The sequence below is a fragment of the Pongo pygmaeus genome, chromosome 3 (genome assembly GCF_028885625.2).
Source record: "Pongo pygmaeus isolate AG05252 chromosome 3, NHGRI_mPonPyg2-v2.0_pri, whole genome shotgun sequence".
Classification (NCBI taxonomy): domain Eukaryota; kingdom Metazoa; phylum Chordata; class Mammalia; order Primates; family Hominidae; genus Pongo; species Pongo pygmaeus.
In genome coordinates this window covers 38,564,008-38,584,219 of record NC_072376.2, presented here as the reverse complement: position 1 = coordinate 38,584,219, position 20,212 = coordinate 38,564,008, and the positions used below count along the sequence as shown (strand labels likewise).

General features: G+C 39.4%; 1 protein-coding gene across 2 annotated transcripts in view; it reads right to left on the bottom strand.

The window, feature by feature from the left end:
- WDR19 (WD repeat domain 19) overlaps positions 1-14,848 on the bottom strand; it is a 111,708-nt gene extending 96,860 nt beyond the window's left edge. The window contains exons 1-5 of one of the 2 annotated variants that reach the window (XM_054486770.2): positions 14,752-14,848; positions 11,496-11,587; positions 10,718-10,783; positions 7,571-7,696; positions 2,688-2,803 (exon numbers count right to left, since the gene is read on the bottom strand). In XM_054486770.2, coding sequence (XP_054342745.1) covers positions 2,688-2,803; positions 7,571-7,696; positions 10,718-10,783; positions 11,496-11,587; positions 14,752-14,757 — 406 coding nt within the window. In that variant the 5' untranslated portion in view covers positions 14,758-14,848. Of the gene's footprint in view, positions 1-2,687; positions 2,804-7,570; positions 7,698-10,717; positions 10,784-11,495; positions 11,588-14,751 lie in introns of those variants that run through there. The other variant, XM_063664474.1, reaches the window with a different exon arrangement.
- Positions 14,849-20,212: the final 5,364 nt, after the last annotated feature.

Below are 20,212 nucleotides of genomic sequence, written 5' to 3'. Positions count from 1 at the left end.
GTTCTCCTGCCTCAGCCTCCCAAATAGCTGGGATTACAGGAGCCCACTACCACACCTGGTTAATTTTTTTGTATTTTTTGTAGAGATGGGGTTTCACCATGTTGGCCAGGCTGATTTCGAACTCCTGACCTCAAGTGACCCGCCTGCCTCGGCCTTCCAAAATGCTAGAATTACAGGGATGAGCCACCATGCCCAGCCAACCTTTCTATTCCTTACTCACTTCATCCACAAATTGGGAATAATAGTAGGACCTCTCATAGGGTTGAGGATCAACTGAATTAAAGCACTGACCAAAGTGCAAGGTACATATGAAATGCTATCAAAGTGTCAGCTATTTTAGCTGTTACTGAGAGCAGAGACCACATTCATTTTATTCTTCGTACCCTCATAGAATCTAATACAGTACCTATGTAGAAAGCAGGTATTAAATGAATGGTTTAAGTGAGTAGACCCCGAGGCAGGAGTTTGCCTGGTGTGTTAGAGGCTCAGCAAGGACAACGTGGTTGGAGCAGACAAATGAGGAGGGAAGAACATGAGATGAAGTCAGAGAGGTTGTGAAGGCCAGATTATGGAAAATTTGTTCTGGCCATTTTAAGGCCTTTCGCTTTGATTCTGGGTGAGATGGAAACCATTGAAGAGTTCTGAGCAGAGGGCTCATTCTGGCCTCTGGGTTGAGAAGATTCTAGAGTGGGGCAAGAGTTGAAGGGGAGAGGCCAGTAAAGAGGAGACTGCAGAAATTAAGGTAGAAAATGTTTGAGACCACACCATGGTGGCAGCAGTAGAGATGGTGAGACAGGCTGGATTCTGGAGATATTTGGAGGTTGAGTCTATAAGATTTTCTGACAAATTAGATATGGAGAGTATGAGAAAGACAAGAGCCAAGGATGGCCCTAAACGTTGGCCTAACAATTTGGAAGAATGGAATGTCAACAATGGTGGAAGGAAAAGCTGTGAGTTAAGAAGGTTTTGGAGATACTAAATTTGAAGTGTATACTAGACACCTCATTGAAGATGTTGAGTAAGCAGTTGGAGGTATGAGTCTACAGTGTGGAAAAGATATAAATTTGGGAGTTTTCAGGATATAGACAGTATTTCATATCAGGAGACCAGAGCACAAAAGTGAAGGAACTGTTCAGAGAAGAGACTGGGGCTATAGAGATTTTGCTAATCATAGATTAAGGGACTTGGGTGTTAAATGGAACCGGGTATCCAAAGAAATAGGCATTAGGAAGGGGAAAAGACTATACAAAGACAAGTAGGAAGATGCCAAAGACATCTTTCTATACCCAAGAAAGAGAGAAGAAAATCTCTTCTTCCTCCTCCTCCTTATATACCTCAAAGCCCTTTTGCTTCCAGTGCTCAGAAATCAAGTTAGTCTTAACACCAATAATACCAGTTAATAGACAAACTAATTTAAAGTTGATATTTGTAACTTAAAAAATTTTAGTTTAACTTTTCAAATAGTTCAATGACATTAATGTTTAGCTATAGCACCCAAAATTAATGTTAACATTAAAGAGATACATATACGTAAAAATAATCTGAAATGATCGTCTTGAATGGAAGGGCACTTTCTCAACTATCTGTAGGTGCCACTATCTCCAGAGTGTAATTCCTTTATTAGCAGTAAGTTATACTTTTCCTGGCCACCTGGATGCAATTAAGCCCACTAGGTTCTACCATTTACCACAATGATGTTACAATAATTGACAAAAATAGATGTTTCTTCTTGGCTATTCAGAGGGCAGATGCCAAGTGACCAGAGGTTGGGGGAATCAAAGAGCCGAAACAAGAAGGTCAAACAAGGAGGGACATAAAAACACCCTCTGGCTGCATATCCTGAGGCAAATGAAACTCATAGTCCACATCTAGATTTAACTAGGATTTGGAGAAGGTGAGGGGTCAGAATTAGAAATCTTGCTTCTATCCAAGCAGTAAACGTTTTTTTTGTTGTTGTTGTTTTTTTTTTTGTTTTTTTTTTTGAGATGAAGTCTCACTCTGTCGCCCAGGCTGGAGTGCAGTGGCACGATCTCTGGTCACTGCAACATCCACCCTCCGAGTTCAAGTGATTCTCCTGCCTCAGCCTCCTGAGAAGCTGGGATTACAGGCGGTTGCCATTGTGCCCGGCTAATTTTTTGTATTTTTAGTAGAGACGGGGTTTCACCATCTTGGCCAGGCTGGTCTTGAACTCCTGACCTTGTGATCCACCCACCTTGGCCTCCCAAAGTGCTGGGATTACAGGCGAGAGCCACCACGGACCCAAGCAGTAGATGTTTTAATCTACCTACTATGTGGACTAAAATTACCTCATATTACAATACAACTAAATTAACTAAAATTAATACAAAAATAGCACATATTATCAAAATGTGTTCATATGTGTATGAGCTATTCCTCGTCCAGAGGTACAGTCTGGGTGAGAAAGGACAAATGGAAGCCATGCTGTTAATGTCCTGATGCGAAAGGCACAGCCTGACTTTAACTCAATCTATTTTATGTACCCTGGCAAGTTCTTAGCAGTGAAGAGGGATCTTTATGTTTAGCTAAATGTAGGACTTGCGGGGGACATGGGGAGGGGGTTCGTACTGCAAAACTTCCCTTGCAAGATCAGGGAAACCCGAGGCGGCAGAATTTACATTGAGGTAGAGCATCTCAAATATTTAGCAGTGTTTCCAGCTATCACCTACCAAGGACAGGAATCTTTCGAGATGTCTGACGATTATAAATAAGCAAATTTCCTTTAACAGTTCCAACAGCCAGGAAACTTCCAACTTTTGACCAAAGAAGGAAAGACATTTGATCCCTGTAACATTAAGATATAAATTACTAAACAATTCACGATCATAATCTCTAAACAGTCCTTTAAAAAAGTGCTCCATGGATAATTTTAACATCTACTTAGAAGCCAAAGTACAAAATACAACTTAATGCTTTAGGACAAAGACTAAATGCTAAAGATATTTTGGAGATGCTATAGGATGATCTTAGTGTCAGCTAGACTCAAAATACAAAAGTATAATGAATGTAGACTTCAATTCAGTTATGATGGAACCTCAAAATTCATGAGATGACCTATGATGAGATATTTATTAATTTGTCTATTAATGATAGTTTTAGCTCTAAATGTGATTACAAAAATATTAATGGATGGTGAAACCTCATACTTTAAAAAAGTGGTACCCAATAACATTAAATGGTAAAAATCATTGGGAATTTGTGACTTTAAAAATGATGTATCTTTTCCAGCTCTGTCACTACTAAGAGTAGCTCAAAAGTAGGTAGAAAACACTTTTGCCCACCACCAGTTCTGACATCATTCTAGGATTCATGAGGTTGAAGTGTTATATAATTCCCTACTAAGGGGAAGCAGAACTTCTTGGAGAGTACCTCTTTCCATATATTGAGAAAAGAAATCACAATGAGTCAAGAACAGTGGTTCTCAAAATTTGAAATCAGAACCAGCAGCATCATCTGGGAACTTGTGAGAAATGCCAGTTCTCAGATCCCAGCCCAGACATACTGACCGAGCAACTCTGAAAGTGGCACCCAGCTACCTGTGTTTTCATAAGCCCTCCAGGGTATCCTGATGCAGCTAAACTTTGAGCACCGCTGACAGACCATGGTATGGTTTTCAGAAAGCAGCACTGCTTCCAAGAATGTTGAAGGCAGTGATAAAAGGACAAAAGAGTAAGTTTAAAGAGGTTTCCTCTGGCTAAATTAAGAGAATTTGAGGATTAAAAATTACATACTTATTTGATACAAGTTGAGTTTGTGAAAGGTCGTAAAATCACGATGTTACTTGGAAGAGAAAAAAAAATTTAAAGTATGTGGAAAAATTAGTTGTAATAATAGAAGCATATAATAAAATGCTTAGTTAAAAAATTAATTTTAGGCTGGGCATGGTGACTCACACCTGTAATCCCAGCACTTTGGGAGGCCGAGGTGGACGGATCACAAGGTCAGGAGTTCGAGACCAGCCTGGCCAATATGGTGAACCCATCTCTACTAAAAATACAAAAATTAGCTGGGTGAGGTGGCATGCACCTGTAGTCTCAGCTACTCAGGAGGCTTAGGCAGAAGAATCGCTTGAACCCAGGAGGCGGAGGTTGCAGTGAGCCAAGATTGTGCCACTGCACTCCAACCTGGGTGACACAGCGAGACTCTGTCTCAAAAAAAAGAAAAGAAAAAGAATTAATTTTAGCAAGTAAGAGAGTAGTAACATACCAGGCTGCTAGGTTCTTCTATTAAGTATCTATTTTGCAAAAGATAAATATGCATTTTAATCTTTTTTCCTTTTTTAAAATAAATGCCGTAGCCGCAATAATGTGCCTCTCAGATTTCCGTCTGTCTGCAGAAAGTGTAACTGCCCATGAGCCCCAGCTGCTAGGCTTTGGAATCCATCACCTCAATGAGCTGGGCTGTGCTTTCTCATGGGCTGCTCCCAGACAATGACTGAGTGAGGGAGGGATAACTGCTGGGCCCATTCCTGGGCAGAACTCCTTTGACAGGTAACTTTTGCCCAAAGACTCCCCACAGACCTAGCTGAACTTTCTTAATTAGAACCTTGCTACAATTTAATGGGCTGGGCACGGCGGCTCATGCCTATAATCCCAGCACTTTGGGAGGCTCAGGTGGGCAGATCATCTGAGGTCAGGAGTTCGAGACCAGCCTGGCCAAGATGGTGAAACCCCATCTCTACTAAAAATACAAAATTTAGCTGGGCATGGTGGTGGGCACCCAGCTACTTGGGAGGCTGAGCCAGAAGAATCACTTTGACCCGGGAGGCGGAGGTTGCAGTGAGCCAAGATCGTGCCACCGCACTCCAGCCTGGGCAACAGAGGGAGACTCTATTCCAAAAAAAAAAAAACAAAACAAAACTGTGCTACAATTTTACAATTTAAGATGCTTCTTCCCAACCTTACTTCTTTCCCTCTCTCATTTATAAGGGTCAGACATGCACTGAGGTCTGACAGCTCTTCCAATCTCTTCTCCTAACCTCTCTATGTTCCCTCATAGGCATTACCTGTAAGAAATCTCTTACACAGTTAATCCTGTCTTGGAAACTCCTTCAAAGAAAATATGAATAAAAATAATTTTGCATGAGCTAAAAATAGTATCAGAGAAAAGAACTGTATAACAAGAACAAGATCTGATCAGCAACAGTGATCATATATAATAAGATAAATACAACATTAGTCCATTCAATAGTTCATCAGCACTGACAGTTACACAACAACCAACTAGAAAGAAAGTGTTAAATAACGTGTTCTAAGAAGATCAAGTAATCAAATGTCCTCAAAAGAAGAGCTAACTGAACAGACTCCATCCCTCTTCTCTTAGGAGATAAGGCCTGTAGAAACCCTTGCAAATTACAATATGATACTAAAGCATACGTAAATTTCCAATAATGCCATTGGATCAGGACAACATATAACAATCACATGTATCTCTGGCCAAGCAAAATTTAAAGAATATATTATCCTAGGGAAATGTACAGGTTACAAAAAATTGCAACCTATGTATAAGGCATGGGCTTAAAAGAATTTTACTAATACGACAACTGAAGGTCAATTTAAAAAGACACTGAGTAGGATACCTAGTACTCAGGTCCAAATTGCCTTGGGAGAAGCAACCATGTTCTGTGATCCATCCAAGAATGAATTGGTTGATGAAGCAGATGTCACATATAGGGTTTTCTCTGGAAAAAAATGGCTATATCCCAGTTACATAATTAAATAACTACTTCTGTTAGGCCTAGGCAGGAGCAGAGTAAAACTGCTATAATCCCAAAAGAGTATAAATGCATATATAGCAAAAATAAATTAATTCAGCTCATCGAATTAATATATTTTTAGTTAAGTGGCACCACAGTAAGTTTTGTGATAATTACATTTGGATAGGTTTTGGGTACTATTTAAGGTGTCTGAAGTGCTCAAAAGACTCACTTCAGATAAATTTTATAAAACCTAAATTGCTTAACAGCATTTATTTACTAAGGAATAACTTAACCCAGAGGAAGCAAGGTGGCATGTACAACAGGACCTTCTTAAATAAAAACACTTAAGAAAAATTGATATTCAAAGTTTTGTTTAATAACTAGCTAGTGTAACAGATTGGCCTTTGAATAAAGAACAAACAATAGTGGGTATGCTTTTGTATATACAAAAGTCCTTTAGACATTAAATATAAACATCAACAGTAAAGCAACCTTAATTTTATTTTAATGACAATTACGATAACATCTACCATTTACTTGGGTCTTAATTTTATGCCTGGCCATGACATATATTTAAACATCACAACAATCCTGAGATGATGTGGAGAAACAGACACTGTGGGAAGATACAGAGCTGGAGGCAGAGATAGACCAGTTAGAAACACCAGGGGATTAATTATGCACTTTTCTCTGAGTGAGAACATGGCCTTACTGTTGCTGAATTTGGCTCAAGAACCAGTACTTGAAGTTTATTAAACATTCCCTTGAATGGAAGCACAGAGAGTATATAAAATCTTTCTGAAAAGTGAAATAAACCCAAAGTGTAAGAGGACAGAGCAAGAAATGAAGGTTCTTAGACTCAGGAAGACTTTACATTGGTAGACAGTATCTTCTGCAGCTACTTGCCTCAACAGTCACTTTGGAGGGTCAAAGGCACTGCACTCACTAGGTTTTATCTGGTCCTGCGCTACGTGACTGCCTTGCTTTCTCTGGGTTCAGTTATTCCTTAGTAAATAACTTGAAAACTTATGGTCTGGTCTCATAGCATGTATATGATCTCTTCCTCCCCACATGAGGGGTACATGAAGCCATGAAGCATGTTATACCCATGTCATACAGACGAAGAAATTGAGGCTTGGAGAGGGGTTAAGCAACTTGTCCAAGGTCAAAATGGCAAAGTTTTAGTTGGAAATGCTGACAAGTTTTTCTTTTCCATATCGGAAATTGCTTTCTATTTTAGCAGATATCTGTCATTTATTCTATCTGCCCACGATTTTTTCCATTTGGGAACTGCCCTGCCTTTCGCCCTTCCTTTCGCTTGGTGGGAGTACCAATCCATGGCCCTGCCTACTCCACTCAGAGACCTTTTGAGGAACTGAATGGGCTCTGGTGATGTCAAGGCACATGCTCTTTTCTCTGGCATGACTTGCTGTGAAGAATGATAAACACTGATAGCTACCAGTAGTCGTGGGTGAGAATCTGATTTAGAATGAAGTCAATATAGAGAAAAGAGGAGCTGAGAGATGGAGAAAAAGTCTTGACTGCACCATTATAACTCCTAGATCCAGCCATGCCTATAGTCAAGCCCATCTCTGGATTTTCCCATATATATTTTGTCTCATCTCTGCACTTCTTAGTCTGTTCCACTGAAAGCAACTTTTTAAGAAGCTATTTATATTTCACAGTTATAACAATTTCATTCTAATTGGGTAACAATAATTAAAATAATCCTTTTCTAAGAAAATAACTCATTGAGGAATCTTTAAAATGAAAGTAGTAAAGAATTGTTAGCACCAAACCTACAAATATTTATGTTTCTAAGTGAAGCTTTAAAAAATTAAAAAGTTATCTTACCTCATGCCATTGTCTAACTGGCTGGTCTTATTTGTGTTGGCATCCCAAAGATAAATGCAGCTAGATTTCTCAGCAATCACTGCTAGGACGTCTCCATCTTTATCCCAATCCATGGCAACACAGTTACTTTTAAAAAAGAGAGCAAAATATCACTACACATTTTTTTAAAGTAAAATCACTATTTGTGATTTTTGTCTATAACAAGATTATTCAATCTATTTTGAACAGATAATAAACTCTCTAAAGTGAGAAATACAACTCATTATTCACTGCATGGGTAATATTAACTTCAATTTTTTGCTGTGGTTGAGGGGATGGTAAAATTTAAAATTTTACTTTTAATACCATTTTCATATACTACATTAAATATAATTATACTTAAGTTAGCAGATTTTCTTAAATCCTATAAAGAACCCTGCCTTTTGATAAAACAAACTCACCACGCACCTTTACAAATGAATCACATCTGGAATCGAGACATAATTTGTATGATCAACTTTTGAAAGATTATTTTAGATTGATAGAGAGGAAAAGAAGGTATTGATAAGAAACAAAGTGGCTGGGCGCAGTGGCTTACGCCTATAATCCCAGCACTTTGGGAGGCGGAGGCAGGCGGATCACCTGAGGTCAGGAGTTCAGGACCAGCCTGACCAACATGGAGAAACCCCGTCTCTACTAAAAAATACAAAAATCAGCTAGGCATGGTGGTGCATGCCTGTAATCCCAGCTACTTGGGAGGCTGAGGCAGGAGAATCGCTTGAACCTGGGAGGCAGAGGTTGCAGTGAGCCAAGATCGCGCCACTGCACTCCAGCCTGAGCAACGTGGCAAGGTCCCATCTCTACCAAAAAAAAAAAAAGAAAAAAAAAATGAGCTGGGCCTGGTGGCATGCATATGCTACTCAGCTACTCAGGAGGCTGAAGTGGGAAGATTACTTGAGCCCGGGAGGTCAAGGCTGCAGTGAGCCATGTTTGTGCCACTGCACTCCAGCTTGGGAGACACAGAGAGACCCTGTTTCAAAAAAAGAAAAGCAGCAAAGTTATAGCTAGATAAGTTGAGTGATTGGGTAGATATAGGATTGTAAAAAAGGGAAAGATAGAATTCTAAAGTGGTGAATAAGAAATGTTCTTTTCTTTTCTTTTTTTTTTTTTGAGACAAGGTCTGGCTCTGCTGCCCCGGCTGGAGTGCAGTGGTACAATTATACTTGGCTCTAACCTCACACTCCTGGGCTCAAATGATTATAGTTCACTATAACCTCGAATTCCAGGGCTTAAGCGATCCTCTGCCTCAGTCTCCTAAAGTACTGGGATTACAGGTGTGAGCCCCTGTGCCAGGTCATTATTTTCATTTTATATCTTGATGGAAAATAAGGACAGTAATTTGATTAAGGTAACAACATAGTTATAAATAGGAAATGGTCTATTTAACACGATTCTTGCTATTATTCCAAAATGTGTATTATAAAAAACTTTACAATTTCTTAAATCCTTAATAAAAATATTTACCTTTTCTTCTCTGATGTTATTTTTCATCTTGGTATTAAATATATTTTTCATCTTGGTATTACATATATTTTTCATCTTGGTATTGAATAACTAAATGTGTATTATTAAAAACTTTACAATTTCTTAAATCCTTAACAAAAATATTTATCTCTTCTTCTCTGATGTTATTTTTCATTCTTGGGTATTAAATAACCCATACTTTGATTTATATTTAAGACAGTTGGGAATTACTTCAATTATTTTATTTTTCAAAATGTTGAAATATGTTTTAGGATCTTCATTTTCTAAAATATATTCAGAGATTTGGGGAGTATGGAAGAGGGAAGCTTTCAAATTATTGAAAAAATCATCTGCTAATTAAAGATTGTGTATTTAACAGCATTTTCCTTATCTGGGGATCCTCTGTCAGTCAAATTCCACTATTATGAATACAGCAAAACAATCCAGAAGCAATGAGACCATTATGTAACGGAAATAGATGTCACACAGATCACACAATAAAGCTCACACAATTTACTCCAAGACAATTTTTACTGAGTGCCTTCTTTCATTTCACATATAATTATAGCTTCTTTGATCTGTTTCCAGGAATACAGAAACCAGAAGCCACAATTAAGAGAGTTAACAGAAAATGCCAAAATGATAGCATTAGGTGGGTGGGGCAGGGCAGGAGGTAGGAAAGGCTGTTAGAGACCAAGAGAAGTAAAACCTGATTTTCAAAAATGGTCAATAAACTACAGAAAGAAACATGAATTTTAAAAGCACAGCAGCATAAGTCAGTTTAGGTGAGGGACTCTATACATCTTTTTTTTTTTTTTTTTTTTTTTGAGACAGAGTCTCGTTCTGTCACCCAGGCTGGAGTACAGTAGTAGCACAATCTTGGCTCACTGCAACCTCCATCTTCCGGGTTCAAGCGATTCTCCTGCCTCAGCCTCCCAAGTAGCTGGGACTACAGGCGCATGCCACCACCCCCAGCTACTTTTTTGTAGTTTTAGTAGAGATGAGGTTTGACTGTGTTAGCCAGGATGGTCTCCATCTCCTGATCTCATGATCCACCTGCCTCGGGCTCCCAAAGTGCTGGGATTACAGGCATGAGCCACCACACACAGCCTTTATACATCTTAATAACCACTGAGACCATCAGTAGAATAACTAATATAGGTAGTGATTACACTGAATCATTAAAAATGCTTCAATTATGCTTAGTATAATGTAGAATGATTTCCTGAAAATGGATAAACCCTTCACCCTTTACAAAGTTATGTGGAAAGTCACTATTTTCCAACAATTTATTAGAGATGGAAAACTAAAGTAGATACAGGTTTATCTTATCTGCCTATACAAACACTAAGACTTGTTTATAATTTAAAAGAATTCTTTCGTGTGGACTCTAATTCATTCACACGGTCTGATTTACAATTCTGCCGTAAGGCTTCTCTGTGAGTATATGGGTGTTTATAGATAGAAACTCTAATTCATGCTATATCTCTACATATTTCATAACTACTTATGGCTAAAAAAACAAATCCCTTTGCAAATGGAAGAAGCAAAAGATTCTATTTGATTACAATTTTAAGGCAGTATTTTTTTATCTTTTAGGCAACAAAGCTTGACAGGTTTTTTAAAATCTACTTCTGTACTTACCCAGGTAAGTTAATTTCACTTCTTTTTTGACCATGGCGATCAAAGATTTTCACAATATAATCAGCTCTGAAAGCAATCAGAACATAAAGATATGATTTACTTTTTTTTTTTTTTTTTTTTTTGAGACAGAGTCTCCCTCTGTTGCCCAGGCTAGAGGGCAGTGGTGCGATCTTGGCTCACTGCAACCTCCACCTCCCAGGTTCAAGTGATTCTCCTGCGTCAGCCTCCTAAGTAGCTGGGATTACAGATGCCTGCCACCACACCTGGCTAATTTTTGTATTTTTGTAGAGATGGCGTTTCACCATGTTGGCCAGGCTGGTCTCAAACTGCTGGCCTCAAGTGATCTGCCTGCCTTGGCCTCCCAAAGTGTTGGGATTATTGGCATGAGCCACTGCACCTGGCCTAAATGTTTCTTTCATTTATCTATGTATATAAAGCTGCCATCCAAGTGATTTCAGTGTTTTCTCCTGATAGTTTCATAATTTGTATAAAAAGTTATTACCAGGGAAATGGTTCTATGAACTTTCATGTTAATGGAAATGAATATATTCCTTTTCCTACCATATAACTGTTAGACAAAAACTTTTACTGAGGCCAGGTTCACTTGAACCTGGGAGGCGGAGGTTGCAGCAAGCTGAGATTGTGCCACTGCACTCCATCCTGGGCAACAAAGCTAGACTCCGTCTAAAAAAAAAAAAACAAAAAAAACTTCTACTGAGTAGATGGTGTGGTTACACGGGCATACAACCACTGCTTAAAACATTCATCAGTTTCTTACCCTGTTACTGCAAGGTAGTTTCCTGATGTTTTTTGCCAGGCAAACTGTATTGGTGCGCCAAGCCAAGTCTTTTCTAGCAGTGAGAAAATACGCTAAAAAATAAACACAATTTTTAATATTTTCAAAACATAACAATCAAGTGTTGATCAGAAAATACATCAAAACATGGTCATGAGAACCATGTTTTCATAGGATTCAGGATAGTGAGGTTTATGTTAGAGCTTATCTAGAAGTTAACAACAAAAGAAGTAAAACAAAATCAACCAACCAACTAAACATACACAACTGCTTGGTAAATTACAGATCTCAAGATATAGAAGAGCTTTTATTTTAAATTTTTTTGGCTTTTTAATGTTTCTGAATGTTAATTTTACAAAAATGTATAATTCTAGTGTTTTGTAGATGTTAAAGACTGAAATAATTGAAGCCTGAATTCAGTTAATTATCTGTGGCACGGATTCCTGGTGATTAAACTGAACAAAAATTGCTGTCTTAAACATGATAAAAACACAAAATGTCTTTACTCCTTTCAACATTATTTTCTTTTATTAGTTTCATTAGTTATATTTACATCATCATTAAGTGTTTAACTTGGCTACTGGGTGAATAGTGTTATCAACTGAAAACTCTTTCTTTTCCTTGAAACAATCAAGAAACGTGATGTCCAATATGGAGGCTACAAACCACATGTAGCTATTGAGGACTTGGAATATAAGTAATCCCAACCTAGCTGTGCTGTAAATATAAAATGTAGATCAGACTTCAACAACTGGAAAAAGAATGTAAACTATCTCATTGTTAATTTTTTTATTGATTACATGTTGAAATAACATTTTTGATATACTGGGTAAGATAAAATATATTATTAAAATAAATTTTACCTGTTTTCTTAAAAAATTTTAATGGTCAATAAAATATGAAATTACATTAGCTCACAGTACATTTATATCAGACAGTGTTGATCTAGAACATTTAGGAATAGAGTTTCGGTGAAAAAATTTAAATTTCAATATTAGGTTAAATTATAGATTAAATAATGATGCCCATTTCTAGGCATATGAAATTTAGATACTATTACACGGGACTTAGTCTGTGCGGCAACACAAAACTCTTACAATGCTCAAAATTAAACACCGCCTGGCCAACATGGCGAAATCTCCTCTCTACTAAAAATACCAAAAAATGAGCTGGGCATGGTGGCGCGCGCCTGTAATCCCATCTACTTGGGAGGCTGAGGCACGAGAATCCCTTGAACCCGGGAGGTGGAGGTTGCAGTGAGCCGAGATAGTGCCACTGCACTCCAGCCTGGGTGACAGAGCAAGACTTCGTCTCAAAATAAATAAATTAACAACTAACCAAACAAACACAAAGCAATGAGGTTTTTTATTTTTATTTTATTTTTTAGACAGCATCTTGCTCTGTCGCCCAGGCTCTGGAGTGCAGTGGGGCGATCTTGGCTCACTGCAACCTCCACCTCCTGGGTTCAAGCGATTCTCCTGCCTCAGCCTCCCGAATAGCTGGGATTACAGGCACACGCCACCACGCCCGGCTAATTTTTAAAATATTTTTGGTAGAGACAGGGTTTCACCATGTTGGCCAGGCTGGTGTCGAACTCCTGACCTCAAGTGATCCACCTGCCTCGGCATCCCAAAGTGCTGGGATTACAGGCGTGAGCCACCGCACCCTGTCCCAATGAGCATTTTACATGCTAAAGAAGAAATTCCCCTCTATTGAAAGTAGAGGTGGGTTATGATCATGGGACATAAAAGTTTTATAGAGCACAAAGAAACTCATGAAGAAAGAATACTTAAAAGCATCTTACTTTTGCAATTTTGTGACCATTTCACCCTGGAACTCCTTCATGCAAGTGAGAAGTACTTAAACTTGAATTTCATTACCTTCAATGGCTGACTTGCCTCTAGCTGTGATCTCATATTATTTTTCTTCAGTGGAGCTCTATAGATGCTCCACATACCGTGCAGAGGAAAAACTGCTAGTTTCACAACCAAAAAACCAAGATTTAAATTTTGTTTGTCGCTTATTAGCTGTAGGGCTTTAAGTAAGTCGCTTAAATTGCCTCCAGCAAAAAATTCTCAACTGTAAATCATGAATAATAACTCTTCACTTCTAATATTTCATAAATTATAAAGAGCTTTAGAAATAAAAACGGGAGTTATGATTACTGGTCCGTCAATTCCAATTTCCACACTAATAGCCACGAAGAAGCATGAGGACATCTAAAATAATTTTAAAATTGAGCCTTCCGGCCGGGCACGGTGGCTCACGCCTGTAATCCCAGCACTTTGGGAGCCCAAGGTCGGGGGATCACGAGGTCAGGAGAGTGACAGCATCCTGGCTAACGCGGTGAAACCCCATCTCCATTAAAAATACAAAAAATTAGCTGGGCGTGGTGGTGGCACGCGCCTGTAGTCCCAGCTACTCGGGAGGCTGAGGCAGGAGAATCGCTTGAACCCAGGAGGTGGAGGTTGCAGGGAGCAGAGATTGCGCCACTGCACTCCAGCCTGGGTAACAGAGCGAGACTCTGTAAAAAAAAAAAAAAAAAAAAAAAAAAAAAAAGTCTTCCATTTCTTTGCCAGAGCAGAGCAAGGGGGGACTGCTCTGATAAATCAGAATGTGGGGTGAACAAGAAGCCCAAGCCTAGAAACCGTGCGTGTAGAGGATGAGGCACATGAGCGTTGAGACCTGAGTGTTCGGGTGCAGATTTCCCGTCAATAATGTACACTCGCTAGCAGGTGATTGGACTGGTCACAGGTAATACATTTTGAGGTTATTCTTTAGGAGGCTTTTTATTCTTTTCAAGGCGCTGGGCAGCTGCGCGGCTTGCCAGAGGCTTAGCCCCAAGAAATGAGGTAGCTCGTGACACCGGACCCAGTCAACTTCACCGCGACCCTCCAAACGCGTTAACTCGACCAGTTCTTTCCGCGTGCGAAGCTGGGGTATCTTTAGATCCAGTCCGCTCATTTCGGCCAGGGAGGGGTTCCCACTTTCTGCACCGCTTCTACGGAGTCTGTAGTCCCCAAAACGAGAGGCCTCTCTCTCCGCCCTCTCCTCTCCTCCTATTTTCTTTCCTTTCCCTCGTCCCTTCAACTTCGCCCCCGCCCTCTCTGGTCACCCCCTCTCTTCCTCATTTCCAACGAACTCAGAAGGGACAGGGACAGATATCCTCTTTTAAAAGCGACCAAGGGCCAGTAGCCGCGTTTTCCCGCCCCACCCCGGGGATTTGTAAGTTATTTACCTTCATCTCCAGGCTCGAGCCGCTACGCGAACTATGAAGTACGCAGGCGCACCCAGTCTCCACCAAGCAGGCTACCGCGTTCCCGTCACCCAGGAGACCGCGCGAGCAGCGACCAATCAGCGAGTGTTAATTGAAAGGCGGTGCCTCGCGGGGCCTGGCCAAGCGCACCGCCCTCTGCGAGGGTGGGCGAGAGGCTGAGGGTGGAATCACATGACATCAGAGACGCTAACCCCGGGAAGTTGGGCGTCGCGAGGACTTGCTGGGCCTCGGCTTCCTGGCTGGCTCTGATTGGATGAGTTTCGTCCGGGAGAGACGGACTCTGTGAGCTCTCAAAGGCGCGTGCGTAAATTTTGGACCGCGATGACTAAGATGTCAGTGGTGGCCAAAGGGGGCGCCGAGAAGCTGAAGGAAAAAAGACGCAGAATGTTGGATTAAAGGAGGCAGGATGGGCCAAATACTCCTATGCAGTCCACGCAAAGAGGGGTTGGATAAGCTCGGGTATATCTTTTTTTCTTCCAGGTTTCTGGGGTAGAAGGGATGAGGCATAAGAGGTACAGTAGTTTATTTCAAGGTAGGGTTGTTGGTGCTTTTTTTTTCAGTTTTACCAAAATCTTTTTTTTTTTTTTTTCAATTTCAACAAAATGTGCTAGCTAACATGGGCAGGAAAAATGAGCCCCAATAGTTTTCCTTTAGAGTTTGGACCTGGCAGCTTTCCCCCAACTATAAAGCCCTGTTGTATAGTATTTGTGCTGCATTATTTATAGCGTGAAAGTGCATTTTTTGCCCAAGCGTCTGAAAGTGTTGAAAGAGTCTACCTTTTGCTTTTCTTTGAGACATCAGGTAGGAATCTGATTGGCTTAGAGAAAGTTAATCAATGATTTGAAATAACTAATGATGAATGTTTGCAAATTCTTAAGTAGGGTGCTATGCCTTTGCACTGGGGTTTTCAGTTATGTTACGACAGGGATCCGGATCCATACCCCAAGAGAGGGTTCTTGGATCGCGCTCAAGAAAGAATTCAGGGCGAGTTCTCAGTGCTGAGTAAAAGCAAGTTTATTAAAACACGTAAAGTGGTGAAAGGACAGCTACTCCACAGACAGAGTAGGACATTCCTGAAAGTAAGAGAAGGGACGCATCCACCAAGGGTACAATGCTTGTATATATGGGGAGATGTGCTCTGCTACAAGGGTTTGTGATCAAGGATTAATTTTCTTAATTATTTTGCAAGAATTGATATTATTATCTTTAAAGAAAAATTAGGAATGCCTTTGTTCTCCAGATACCGTAATATCTGGACACTCCCAAGTCTGGGTCTGTTTTAGTAAACATTATTAATTTGTTCCGTTAATCGTAAACATCTGGAGGCGAGGAATGCCTAAATTCTGAGAATTCAGCCCACCAAGTCTCAGCCTCATTTTCCTAGCCCTTACTCAAAATGGAATCACTCTGGTTCAAAAGCCTCTGACAGTTAGGTTAATTACTTAAATTTTTACTGTAAGATTCCTCTGCTGAAAAGGTAACCATTTAAAAATAGCCAGAGCAATCAGTTCTTAACAAGACCTGCCCTCAGGAGAAAGTATTTTTACCAAAGCCTAGTCTGCTGGGGTTTTATCAGAGCCTAAACTACCTGGGAGAAGGGAAATACTCAATTTCAGCCTCCATAAACCATCCTGTTCCATTTAAGTGTGGGAGATTAAGAAGTATTGGCGGGCGCCTGTAGTCCCAGCTACTCGGGAGGCTGAGGCAGGAGAATGGCGTGAACCCGGGAGATGGAGCTTGCAGTGAGCCGAGATCTCGCCACTGCACTCCAACCTGGGCGATAGAGCGAGACTCCGTCAAAAAAAAAAAAAAAAGTATTGGTGGCCAGGCTCAGTGGCTCACCCCTGTAATCTCAGCACTTGGGGAGGTTGAGGTGGGGTGCTCACTTGAGGTCAGGAGTTCAGGACCAGCCTGGCCAACATGGTGAACCCCGTCTCTACTAAAATACAAAAAATTAGCTGTGCATGGTGGTGCGCACCTGTAGTCCCAGCTGCTCGGGAGGCTGAGGCAGGGGAATCTCTTGAACCCAGGAGGGGGAGGTTGCAGTGAGCCTAGATGGCGCCACTGCACTCCAGCCTGGCGACAGAGCAAGGCAAGACTCCGCTCAAAAAAAAAAAAAAAAAAAAAATTAGTGTGGTGTGGTGGCACATGCCTGTAATCCCAGCTACTCGGGAGACTGAGGCATGAGAATCGCTTGAACCTGGGAGGCAGAGGTTGCAATGAGCCGAGATTGTGCCACTGCACTCCAGCCTGGTGACAGAGCTAGACTCCATCTCAAAAAAAAAAAAAAAAAAGGAAGTACTGGTGACTTTCACCATCCACACAGGCTCACTAAAGGCTGAGGCCTAATCATAGGACTATAGAACACTTGCCCTATTCTGTACCTTACCACATACCACTAAAAGCCTACTTACAAGTATTCCTTTTATCCAGTATATCCTGTCTGATGTCTTAGTTGTTTCCTATTGTTTATGACAGAATACATAAAACTGGTAATCTATAAAGAAAAGGAACTCATTTCTTATAGTTATGGAGACTGGGAAGTCCCAGGTCAAGGGAGTGCATCTGGTGAGATCCTTCTTGTTGGTGTGGACTCTCTGAAGAGTCCTGAGGCAGCACAGGATATCATACGGCAAGGAGGCTGAGTGTGCTAACGTTCTAGCTAAGGTCTCCTTATAAAGCCACCAATTTCACTCCCATGATAACCCACTAATTCATTAACCCATTAATCTATGACTCTGTGAATGAATTAATCCATTCATGAAAGCAGGGCGCACAGGATCCATTTGCCTCTTAAAGGCCCCACCTTTCAATATTGCCACATTGGTGATTAAGTTTCAACATGAGCTTTGGAGGGGACATTCAAACCATAGCATCCAGATTTCAACAAAAAATTACAAGGCATACTAAAAGGCAAAAAACACTGCTTGAAGAGACTGAACAAGCAGGAGAACTAGAGTCATATATAGCAGGAGTGTTGAAATTATCAGACCAGGACTTAAAAAAAAAAAAAAAACTAAGACGAATGTGCTACTGGAGGTAATGGAAAAAGTAGACAACATGCAAGAGCAGATGGAAAATATAAGCAGAGAGATAGAAATTCTAATAAAGACTCAAAAAGAAATGCTAGAGATCAAAAACACTAACAGAAATAAAGAATGCTCATGATTAATTTCCCCCAAGTTCATGTCTGACAACAAATCACACATCCTGGAAGCTCAGAGAACTCCAAACAGGATAAGTGCTCAATAAACCACACCTAGGCATATCATATTTAAACTTTGAAAAATAAAATGTTTTTTAAAAATCGTGAAAGAAGCTGAGGGGAGGGGGGCATTATGTATAGAGGAACTAAGATAAGAATTACATTGAATTCTCAGAAACCATGAAAGGAAGAAGAGAGTTGAATAAAATATTTAAAGTGTTGAGAATTTTTTTAAACCTACAAACCTAGAATTCTGTATCCTGTAAAATTATCCTTCACAAGTGAAGGAGTCCACTCCTCACTGATTAGATGCCAAACTCAAAATGGCTAATTTTGGTGAAAGTATCTTGACCTGCTTTTTTCAAATTGGAACTACTTCTTGCCATGCATTTTCCTCCTGATTCAACAGTAAAGCTACTTTAGTTCTAAGTGTTTTGATACTACAAGGATGTAGTGGTCAGTAATCAGATCAAGACTTGAAAAAAAAAAAGAGTATTTCATGTAAACACTATTTGGGGGTTATTCAAACAATACTGCTGATTTATGCTTTAATGTAAAACATACACACACATTTTTGCAGAAACACTATATGAGGATTCAAATCCCTGAATATCAGTAAATGGAATTGAGAAATATTTTTGTGTAAGAATGATGAGGAAGTTGATCCTGTACTGTGAAGGAGGTACAGTTCTTTCATGTAGACTTAAAAATGTTTTAATGTGTTTCATGGCCAGGAGTAGCAGCTCAAGCCCATAATCCCAGCACTTTGGGAGGCCAGAGGTGGGAGGTTCACTTGGGCCCAGGAATTTGAGAATGGCCTGGGCAACAAAGCAAGACCCCTTTGCTACAAAAAAATAAAAAATAAAAATTAGCCAGGCATGGTGGCATGTGCCCACAGTGCCAGCTACTTGGGAGGCTAAGGCAGGGGAATCCTTTGAGGCTAAGGCAGGAGAATCCTTTGAGGATATCATATGGCATTCAAGGCTGCAGTGAGCTATGATCATGCCACTGCACTCCAGCCTGGGTGACAGAGTGAAACCCTGTCTCAAAAAAAAAAAAAGTGTTTTATGTTTTTTATACAGTTTTTAACTAAAGTCATAAAAATGTTTCCAACAAGTTATCTCTCCTTATGTTTTAAGAATCTAAATTATCTCAATGAGTTGAAATAAGGGTGTTACAGCTTTCTAATTAGTACTATAAATCTGTCTAAACAAGAGGACATCCTAGTACACAAAATAATGTCACTGTTTCAAACCAGTCTAGACCAAAAAAAATTAAAATTTTCAGAGTAAAAAATGAACATCTGAAGAGAAACTAATTCCTCCTTAAAAATAAAAGTATCTTCAAAATAGAAAAAAAATTCAGAATCTTTTCATAGTTTAATTGCAATATGTCACTAACAGATGGTGATTCTTCTCTTGGGAAAGATTTAAGTAAAAACTTTGATATAAAACCAAGGTAAAACATACAGTGTTCATGTAGATGTACACATGGTATTACATATAGACATTAAATTATACTTATCATTAAGCTAATTTTTAAATTAAAATCAAAGATTTTAAAAAGTGAAGAAGCAAAGACTTTCTTAGACAAAAAAAAAAAAAAAAAAAAAATTGAGGAAATTTGTTGACAGTAGACCTGCCTTAAACAAGAAAAGTTAAAAGAAGTTTTTTTTTTTTTAGAGAGAAAGAAAATGATATATGTCAGAAACTCAGATATCCATAAAGAAAGAAAGCATTGGGAAAAGAATACATGAAGGTATAATTAAATATTTTTTCTAATATTTAATTGATTTAACAGGTAACAGTTTGGTCTGAATAAGAATAGCAACAATGTATTCAATGACATGCTTATGTATAAATATATGCTTATATGTAAGGGAAATTAATGATAACGATTTAAGGAATGGGAGGGAAGAAATGGAAATATTTTATTATAGGGTACTTACATTACCTGTGAAGCGGTAAAGTGTTATTTGACAGTGGACTTGGTAAATGTATATTGCTAAATATAGGGCAACTACTAAAAAAGGATTTTAGAAAAGTATAATTGATATGCTAAAAAGGAGAGAAAATGGAATAATCTAAAATGCTCAATTAAAACCACAAAAGGCAGGTAAAAAAATGTAGAAGACAAAAATAAGAACGAAGAACAAATAGAAATGAAACCATACAATGTCTGATCTCAAACCTTATGTACTTAAACTAGAAATCAATA